This window comes from Numenius arquata, chromosome Z, assembly GCF_964106895.1.
Source record: "Numenius arquata chromosome Z, bNumArq3.hap1.1, whole genome shotgun sequence".
Lineage (NCBI taxonomy): Eukaryota > Metazoa > Chordata > Aves > Charadriiformes > Scolopacidae > Numenius > Numenius arquata.
The window spans coordinates 45,323,719-45,333,350 of record NC_133616.1 but is presented as its reverse complement, the minus strand read 5'-3'; the positions used below and the strand labels follow the sequence as shown (position 1 = coordinate 45,333,350).

The 9,632-nt window shown below is 45.8% G+C and overlaps 1 protein-coding gene across 2 annotated transcripts; it reads right to left on the bottom strand.

Moving 5' to 3' along the window:
* Positions 1–2,594: 2,594 nt before the first annotated feature.
* Positions 2,595–7,925, bottom strand: CTSL (cathepsin L). 2 transcript variants are annotated; one of them, XM_074165833.1, is made up of 8 exons: positions 7,906–7,925; positions 7,287–7,422; positions 6,802–6,924; positions 6,559–6,714; positions 5,984–6,208; positions 4,248–4,416; positions 3,790–3,907; positions 2,595–3,017 (listed from the first exon to the last, which is right to left on the bottom strand). In XM_074165833.1, exons 2-8 carry the CDS (start codon positions 7,410–7,412, stop codon positions 2,918–2,920), a joined length of 1,017 nt encoding a protein of 338 aa, XP_074021934.1. In that variant the 5' UTR covers positions 7,413–7,422; positions 7,906–7,925; the 3' UTR covers positions 2,595–2,917. The 2 variants fall into 2 exon arrangements, with proteins under 2 accessions (XP_074021934.1, XP_074021933.1); XM_074165832.1 differs by having other exon boundaries at positions 2,597–3,017; positions 7,887–7,921.
* Between the last annotated feature and the right edge of the window lie 1,707 nt (positions 7,926–9,632).

Genomic DNA, 9,632 nt, shown 5'->3' with positions numbered 1-9,632 from the left:
TGTCATCTACCATGCATGTAACATAGTGCCCAAATCACATTTAGATATGCATAACACCCCGTTAACCACAATAGTAGCTGTAATTTAGACAGGGCTTAAACAGGGCACTCTAGATAGGATGTTTTACTGGTAATACATGTGCACTAGTTTCTTAAAAATAATGTATCTTGCAATAAATGCAACTTCAGCTATCAGCAGGAATATAAAACCAAAGAAAGCCTGGAAAAAAAAAAAAAAACAACCTGGAACACAGTCATCAAGAGCTTTAATTACCATATCTTTTCTGGGAACAATTCAGGAGCTTTCTGTGTGTGCATGCATAATGTTCATTTGCTGCACCTTCAGAAAGGAGCTACTTTGAAGAGATGACACTTTCCCCAATAGGAATCATTTACTACTTTATAACAGTACTTCTAAAGTAGATGAAAGAAGAACCAGCTGAACAGAAGATAGGGCCACTGCAGTAGAATCACAAAACCATGAAATGTAACAGGTTTTAAATTTCTACCAGTGTGCTTAACTGCAACTTATACAAAGTTTTAATGTTTACAGTGTCAGGTAAACAATTCTGTGTGAAGCTGTTACTTAAGAAGACCTTGTAATATTGAGTTATCTGCATGACCTCACTTACCCTGTCCCCTTCTTGATTATTCCATTTGGAAGAGAGGATGTTCAGCCAGAACAGTCAGCAAGTTTTGATGCATAGATAGCTGTATTACCACGTTTTATTTCTAAAAAAAGTCTGAGGCTGATGCATCTTTTGTGAGCTATATTTCCACTTATGCGTATATGCTTTGGAAAGCTATTTCCTTTTCATTTCCCATCCACTCATAAAAAATACCTTGTTTTCTCAGCAGCTGCTATTAACCTTGGCCTTTGTAACCAAACACCTTTCCCTGATGCCCATTTTTTTTCAGCAGTTCAAGTCCTAGCAGGCTTTGTACTGCTCTCACCCCGTGCTGGATATTCTCACTGTCACGTTATTTTAATCAACAGAAAATCAGTAACGCTTTAAGTGCTACCAAGCTCACAGCAATGCCAGCTTCCAGGATTCAAAAGCATTTAGGGAGACAGGTCTCTGTTCACTCCCAGTTCTGGGACAGCAAGAATGAAAAGTAGCTACTCCATAAGTAGCTTATGCAGTCACTTCCCTGGCAGCATTTTGATCTTGCCCCCCATTTTGAACGTACAGACTATTGCCATTTCCTTCTGAACATAAGCCTTTAGAGGATCAGCATTTGAGCTCTATATTCACTTCCTCCATAACAGTATGGACACTCTCCATAACAGGCTTAGCAAGCCAGCTTAATAAAATTCTAACCAGTATTTCTGCTCTCTGGCTTGTTAAAAAGCTACTAGGATGAGAGGCATTTCCTTTTGGAAAAAAAAAAAAAAGCAATTTTTGTATAAGGTTAAGGTTGAAAGAATTTATCTATAAGCAGTATGTGAACAGACACACAACTGAACAGTAGTTAAGTTTTGATTATTCTAGATACCTCACCTTGTTTTTCTTTCAAGAAGTGTTTATGAAATGCAAGTTTAAGACTTCAAATTTAGTCTACAACAAGGAAATTCAGCTTCCATAACTTGTAGTCGAAATGTTCCCTTATGCGCATGGCTATCAGACTCAGGAAAAGATACTGCGCATAAATACCTACTGGTCCATAAATTCTGAACTGGTGTTAGTTAAGTTGCAGAACTAGCCTCCTTCCCCTACTGCCCAATACAAGAGGGGATGAGTCACTACCCAAAAAACTCCCACCTGTTTTTGCTATTGCCAATTCATCCTCCTCTGCAGAAACTACTGGTACCCAAAACACATCTAAACAAAAGCATGTAACAGCTAGTAATGATGCTTCAGCAGCACCGACTCCCGCAAAGGAGAAAAGTCCTCTCAGAAGAGGAAGTACAGGGAGCAGTATAAGATACCACGGTGCAGGCAGCCATCCGAGAATCCAAGGATTAACAGTGGCCCAACTTCACTTTCCATAGGAACAGCACTCCTTTTTTACCCTGATTTCTTTCCCCAGACAAAGCTGGTGTAGTGTGAAGAGACTATTAAGTGTACTACATACCTCTAGAAACAAACTTTCTCTGTAAACAGCCCACATCCTTTAAGTGTTCCTGCTATTTCCTATAATGCTTAGAAACTGACAATTGCTCTACACAGGTGTGGTACTTTGAGGTGACATAAGAAAACACTGACAGCATTTAAAGCTAAGTGGAGATCAGATGCTGCACACAGGACATGAAAAGACTGAAGATCTTTGTTATTAAGTACAAAGAACCAGAGATGGTATCGCCTGCGGATGACAGGACTAAGCCAAAATTAACTTACAGATACAGTTTCAAAGAATGAAGGTTAGATTTTCAGTCTCTTCTACTTCAGTTGATAGACATTTTTCCACTTTACCATTTTAAGTAAGTTGTTTCACTAATACTACACTCCATTTTATAACAGGTTAGCCACTTCCAGATAGGATTGGATTTTAGTAACTGCTGAAAGAGGGATATGCATATAGGCATATGATTTAGGATGCCTACTTGATTGAAGTCCAAAGTGGAAAACACACAGACCAAAAAAGCCAACTCATCTGTACACACTGGAATTTAAGTGTTTATTTAAAAAGTAAACCTTTGGGCACATTGCAATTTAAAAAAAAAAAGGAAAAAACTACATAGAAGAATTTATTAGATTAAACAGTCAAAAGCCAGCAATATTACAAGCTGTTTACATACCAACATTTACATTAATTTAAAACAAGTGGCATGTCACCAACATGTAAAACATACTTCAAAAGTTTTAAAAAAAAAAATCAAGTCGACTTTTGAAGAATACAAGTTTACCACATGTGTGAACATGGGTTTGGTCATTCAGTTTAAATCCCCTTTTGTACTGAAATGTTCAGTCTTCAAATTATACAAGCGGATAGCTAGCAGCTGTTGCTATTCCACAGTGGTTCTTCCTGTCCTTGGCCATGTAGATATATCCTTTGTCACCCCACTTCTCACCCCAGCTGAAAACAGAAGTAAAGAGTTTGTTTTCATGTTCAGAAGATGCTTATTTATCCCCCATAAGTGTTTAAATTGAAAATTACTGCCTTCCACATTTAAATGCACGCTACTGAAGAGGCACCCCCCCCCAAGCTCACAGAAATAAAAGGTACAGCCATCTTCTCACTAGGTGGAGACCTTTATGTGCAATCCTGGATTACAGGTGCCTGAAGTTTAGGCACCACTCCCAGCCAACTTTAAGGGAGGACCACAACTGCAAGCAGCATTTGAGGGTGGTGCCCCAGTAATGCTGAGAACATGAGACTAGCTCATGTGATGTGCCCTTTGGCATTAATTTATTCTTTTCCCTCCAGCCTAGGAGGTACCTCAATCTTTAAAGTTCAAGTGTTACCCTATTTCACACAAGCGAGCAGCACTCCGCTTCAAGAAAAAAAAAAAAAAACACAAAACACATTACAACTCCATAACCCAGTTTCCTCCTGCTCCCCTCTGCTCCACCACTTATAACACCTGCTACCTTCATGGGCTGTCCCAGTACTGAACTCCCTTGAATCAACTGAAAAAGCAGAAGAATGAGTTTGCTGCTTTGGGCTTACTTTGTTGAGCTGCTAGCAGCATGAGGTTAACTTTTGTCACACAATACAGTTTGAGAACTGTCTCCCATATTTTCCACATGCAGATTTTTTACTGTTGTCTCCCCACCCCCAACTGCAAGTGACAAACTACCTGCTCTTCTACCCTACCCCCAAAGGGGACAAGACAGAGAGATCTTGCCTGTTCTTAACAATCCAGTATTTCTTTCCATCCACATCTTCTCCCTCAAAGCCATAACCTACAACCAGAACACCGTGGTCCAGGTCTTCACTGCTGCAGTCTGGTTCATAGTAGATACCTGCGAAGGCATAAGTTCACATATGAACAAGCTCACCTGCACGAAACCCTACTCACTCAACCAGAAGCTTTGTGTATTTCAAATTAAATGTTGCACAGCTTCTCAGGAGTCAGCGAAAGGAGTCATAAGTGAAGCATATCATGGCAGAAACCAAGGGACAAGTACAAACACATGCAAGAGAAGTGCTATGTGTAGAGAACCTGAATTAGAATTAAAGGGACCCCTGATCATATTACAAGATCATAATTGTTTGGGGTTTTTTTACCTATTAAGCTGAAGGGTAATGAATACTAAGTATTCAAAAGAGTTCTCTGCATGCAAGTTGTTAACAAATCCCCACCTGACTGATAAAACTGGAATGAAGAGTGGCCTGCATCAATAGCAACAGACACTGGACCCACAGCTGCTACTGCTTTCATGAGAGCTCTTTCATGTCCTTGAGGGATGTCAACAAAGCCAGTGTCATTAGCGGCATTATACTCTGCCTTGTAGCGACAGTCTTCATCATCCTAAATAAAAAAAAGCTCTAGTTATTACATAGTTCTCCACTTAACACACAGGTGAGCACAGGAACTACCAGACATTCTGTGACTTTCCTGCATTGAAAACAAGGGACCGAAGAGGATCCAATTGCTTCAGTAGTGCTTGGACAGGAGAAGAGCAGAGGGACAACACAGACGCTGCTTCTGAGTTTCTCAGAGGTACAGAAACCACAAAGGCCAGTGGGGCCCAAAAGGAAAGGTTTACTGGCATGCAGAGGACCATCACATGCTAGAACCCTGCCCCCTTTGGTGGGCAGGCCAAATCTCTTTTCAGGGAAGACAGAAGCCCAGAATGAGTTAATGGGCAATGGAAGAGAGCCAAGTATTCATTAATTACAAAGCAATCCAGAAATTGCTCACTGAGCAAACACTTAAAATCCATAATTTTATTCTGACATAGTTTGAAGAACTGTACAGAATGATTTTTAACTTAGTCATTTGTTATTATTTAACTTTACATACAGCATTCATGTATTTTGTGCTTCTGCACATTTTTTTTTATTATTGCATTTTTTTGCAATGAAGCCTGAACTGTTGGTTCCACAGGTATTTACCTCAGGAGAGGAGCCTGGTTTGGAAACGAGGCCATGTTAAACTGAAACTGACTAAAGTAAACACATCCCTCCCTTACCTATGTGGCAAGATTAGTACTTAAATTGCCTCCCCACAGCTAGAAGAACAGTGAGTACACCTCAGTTGCTTAGTTTTGTACCCAGCAAATTAGGCACTTCCTATAACCAAGTGGGATCTCTGGAAGAGCTCAGATTAGTTAAAAATTGATATTACAGGCATGCAGGTGAACCTGAACCCAAATCCAAAGGCTTCTATGTTGCTCACAAATGGCACCACTATTGCCCATTCAGTCAACACAAAAAAAGTTGCAAGGTAAGATACGCTACTGTGAGCGGAAGTCCATGTGGTGAAAAGCCCACACCATGGGCTCTCATGTGATACCCCAATTTACTACTGTTCTTTTGTCCTCTCATGTCTGTTTAACTTTTGGTAGACCATTAGAGGTGTTTTAGAAATCTGCCCATTATCCGCATTTATGCAGATTTAGTCCAGAAATAGAGCTTAGAGCATTGTCACAACTACTGTTAAAAAACAAATCACAGTAGCTGCAAGAACTAGTTGTCTATGGGCAGCAACTCCCCAGTAGCTCAGTTATGGGAAGCTGAATTGCACCCCTACGACTAAGTAGCACTGTTGACAAGGGCTGGGTCCTGGTTTGGTATGTCAACTGAGATAAGGCATGACATCTGACAGGAGGGCAGCAATGAGGGGGAGGAATAAAAATATTTGCTCTAGTTTTTCCAACTGGTCTGGTAAGATTTCAGCCTCAAAGGCCAGTGCAGTATGATTCCTTACTGTGGCTAGCAGTCATTCTAGTTTTCTTAGGAAAGATGCAATAGGAAGAACAGATGTACCGATTACTACTTAGGCATTTTCCTTTCTAGGTATGAGTTTCCCAACACACAGTTTGTCCACACAGAAGTCGTGACACCTGCTATACAAGACCAGCTATTACACTTACCTTTGCAGTGTATGGGTAGGATTCCTCTGAATCAATTCCCCCATTATCCTGCACATACTGGAAAGCCTGGTCCATGAGACCACCATTGCAGCCTTGATTCCCTTCAGGGCGAGAGCAGTCCACCAGATTCTGTTCACTCAGTGAAACAAGTTTGCCAGTTTTTCTGAAGTGCTGCCCTTCAAGAGCTCCCGTTGTGCTGAAAGCCCAGCAAGAGCCACACTGACCCTGAAGCAAGAAATACAAATCACAAATTACAAATCTGGACAGATTAGGCAATTACAGTTCCCTTACCACTGATCTAAACATGAAAAATGCAAAACTCACAAGACCAACTTGTTTCACACTCCTAGCATGTACAATGAAGATACTACAGCTTTTTCAGTTCTTAAAAAGTTTAGTAAAGAACTTAGAAAATCCTGAAGGGGTACAGCAATTTTATCAAAATGGTTCTAAACTTAGTAAACTTGCACTAGGCTACATTAAACAATTCCACAGTCTTTTTCATCTATGGAACTGGTGGTAGCATTCAGGAAACTGGACCTGTAACTGGTTAAAAATCCACCACAAGAGAATACCTGGTCTTTAACTGGAGTTACATATCCCTTCTCTCTCCAGTCTACTGATCGTGGGACTTCCAGGAAGCTGGGCTCAAGAAACTGGGATCCTCTGTATTTCCTTTCCGACTTCTTGTGTGCATAGCCATTCATCAGCTGTCTGAACTCCTCAGTTGTCTGAAGAAAATTTAAGACATGCAGTCACCATCTATCACACCCTGCTGTTTAGAACTGTATGTTTCATGACTCGTACATGGTACATACCATGTCACCAAACTGATTCATTCCCAACTTGTAGCTGTGTTTTCCTAATGTGTGATCCAGATTATGGAGTTCAATCATTTTCAGATTCTTCTCCCACACCACTCTCCTCCAGCTTTCCTCTCTCTGAGTGACCAGAAAACAACAAACTTCAGGGAGGCAGTTCAAACAAAGTTCACTTGCACAACAACATGCTTTGCCCTGGCTTGCATACACAGGGAAAACGCAGACTACTGGGACGGGAAGTCTGAAGGCTGCTGAAGAGATGGTCTCTTTGCCACCCTCGTTAACAAAAACAAAGACGACACGCAGCACAGTCGAGTCGATGCACCGACAGAGGAAAAGGAATCTAGGGAGAGGGGGATTATCCTTCCCCAGCGCAGACCGTGCACAGCCAGAGTCAAAACAAAGCAGACATGACTCAGCGGACAGGGCCCAGCCGGCGCCTCAGCCTTCCCTGAGCGGCACACGGACCCCCGGGCGCTCACCTCATGGTAGTCCTTGTTGTGCCACGACTTCCACAGCTCCCAGTGGTCGTCCAGATCGGGGTCGGCCCTCGGAGCGCCGAAGGCCAGCCCCAAGGAGAGGCAGAAGGCGGTCAGACACAGGTTCATGCTGGCGGATCTGCCGGGAACGGAAGGGGCAGCGGTCAGACGGAGCCACTCTCCGCCTCACAGCCCCGGGGGGGATGCCAGACCCGAGACGAGCCTGTTGGCCGACCCACAGCTCGGCCCCCCCGCTCCTTCCTAAGCTGATCACGGCAGGGAACCGCAAGCGGCGCGCCGCACAGCCGCCGGGGCGGCGGCGCAGGGAGGCGGGCGGTGCCCACCCCCGCCGAGCCCTACCGGCAGGCCCCGGGCGCTGACCCGGCCTCCGCCCGTCCCCCTGCGGGGAGCGGGGCCCTGGGCCGCGACTGTAAACAAGCTCGGGCGCCGAAGCCGGGACGCGCCGCGGGAGGCCAGCAGCCTCCCGCGGGAAGCGGCTGGAATGGCGGCCCCTTGCCGGCGGGAGCCGCCCCGCCGCAGGACACGGACGGAACCGAGACCCGGCCGCCGCTCGCCCCGCAGCCCCCGCCCTGCCCCTCTCACCTCGCTCGACCCCTCCTACCGCTTTCCCGACTCCCCGGCCCGGCTGGCGCTTGTCCCCGGCTGCCCTTCTTATACCCGCCGCCACCGGCCCCGCCCCGCCGCGACGATTGGCGGCGGCCGTCGGGCCTCGCCCCGCCGGGCCGCGCCTCCCGCCGGGGCCCGGGCCGCCGCCGGGGGCCCGGGGGTCTGCGCCGGGGGAGGGGGGCGGGAGGGGGAGCAGGCCGCTGGGCAGAGCAGGAGCGTCGGCCGCGCCGTCGGGGCAACAACGCAGGCTAGCCCGCTCCTGAAGGCGGTGTGGGGCCGCGCTGGCGGCATCCCGCACCGGCGAAGCCGTTACGTTGGTCAGTGTTCGTCTAAATATTTCTTATGAGGCTGGAGATAGGGGCGGCACGCTAAGCCAGCTGGACCGTAACCTAGGGAGGACTTAAAGCTGCGAACGGGCAGATTAAAGAAAAATACAGTCTGGAGGAAAAAGGACAAAAATGGCGAGGTTGGAGTCAGCCCTGTCCCAGTTGATGGCACTGCCTCAGGTCGGGCCGGGGAGGCAGCTGCCGTGCTGCCCGGGGCCAGGTGGGCGAGCGTGCGTGCCTGGGCTGCGTGGGCTCCCTCGGAGGAGCAGCAGTCCGACCCGCAGCAGGTTCTGCTAAGCACTGCAGGTAGGGCAACTTCATAGAACCATGGAATGGTTTGGGTTGGAAGGAACCTTAAAGATCCTTTAGTTCCAACCCACCTGCCACGGGCAGGGACACCTCCCACTAGAGCAGGTTGCCACCCAGGCTGGCCTTGAACACTTCCAGGGATGGGGCATCCATAACTTCCTTGGGCAACCTATTCCAGTGCCTCACTACCCTCATAGTGAAAAATTTCTTCCTGATACCTGATCTAAATTTACCTTCTTCGAGTTTGAAGCCATTACCCCTTAAATTTCTCTTATGCTGGCACCAGGGAAGGTATGAGGGAGCACCTCCCGCTGCGCAGGGTCCCAGTGGTGTGGTGGTTGGTTACACTGGCACGAGAAACACGAGAAACAATAAAAGGGAAGTCCCTTTTATTCGCCCATGTTTTAATACCTGAAAACTGCTTTTTCCTGCCTCTGGACCTGAACCTGGTAGGAGTTGGGTTTTTTACCAGTAGTGTGGCTGGTGTTTTTATGCCTAGCATCTCGAAATATCTACTGGAAAACACTGTGATGCCGAGAGTTGCAGCACAGGTGAGATATTAAAATATTTACGCATGGACTTGGTCCGCACCTAACCAGGAGTAGGCAGGAGTTTCATTTTTAACAGGGAACTTGCCTCTAGTAGTAGAATAACTGCATGAGGTTTCCCTTTAAACTCTTGTAAAGCCAGCATTGCTGATGGCTTTAGCTTGCAATTTTGAAAGCAAGTATTTAGAGGAAAAAACAGGGTTTGTAGGCTGTTGCACAACAGCAAAAAGGAAGAAATCATATGATACGTGCTTCTCCCTTTTTTGATGTCTTAAGACACACGGTGTGTTGTCAAAACAAGCAATACATGTTTCCTTACTGAGATTGTCCCAGGGGCAGTTTTTGCCCCAAGGAAGCCCCACAGAGCCAAATACATAAAGAGAAGTTGGAGGGGTTGTCTTGTGCTTTCAAAGTACCTGTGCAAGTCTCCTGCCACTGAAATACTGTAGATTCCACAAAAAATGTGCACCAGCAATGGTCCTCCTTGATTAGGCAGTAAGCATAAGCAAGCCTTGTTAAAACCTCTGAGAAAAGATGGT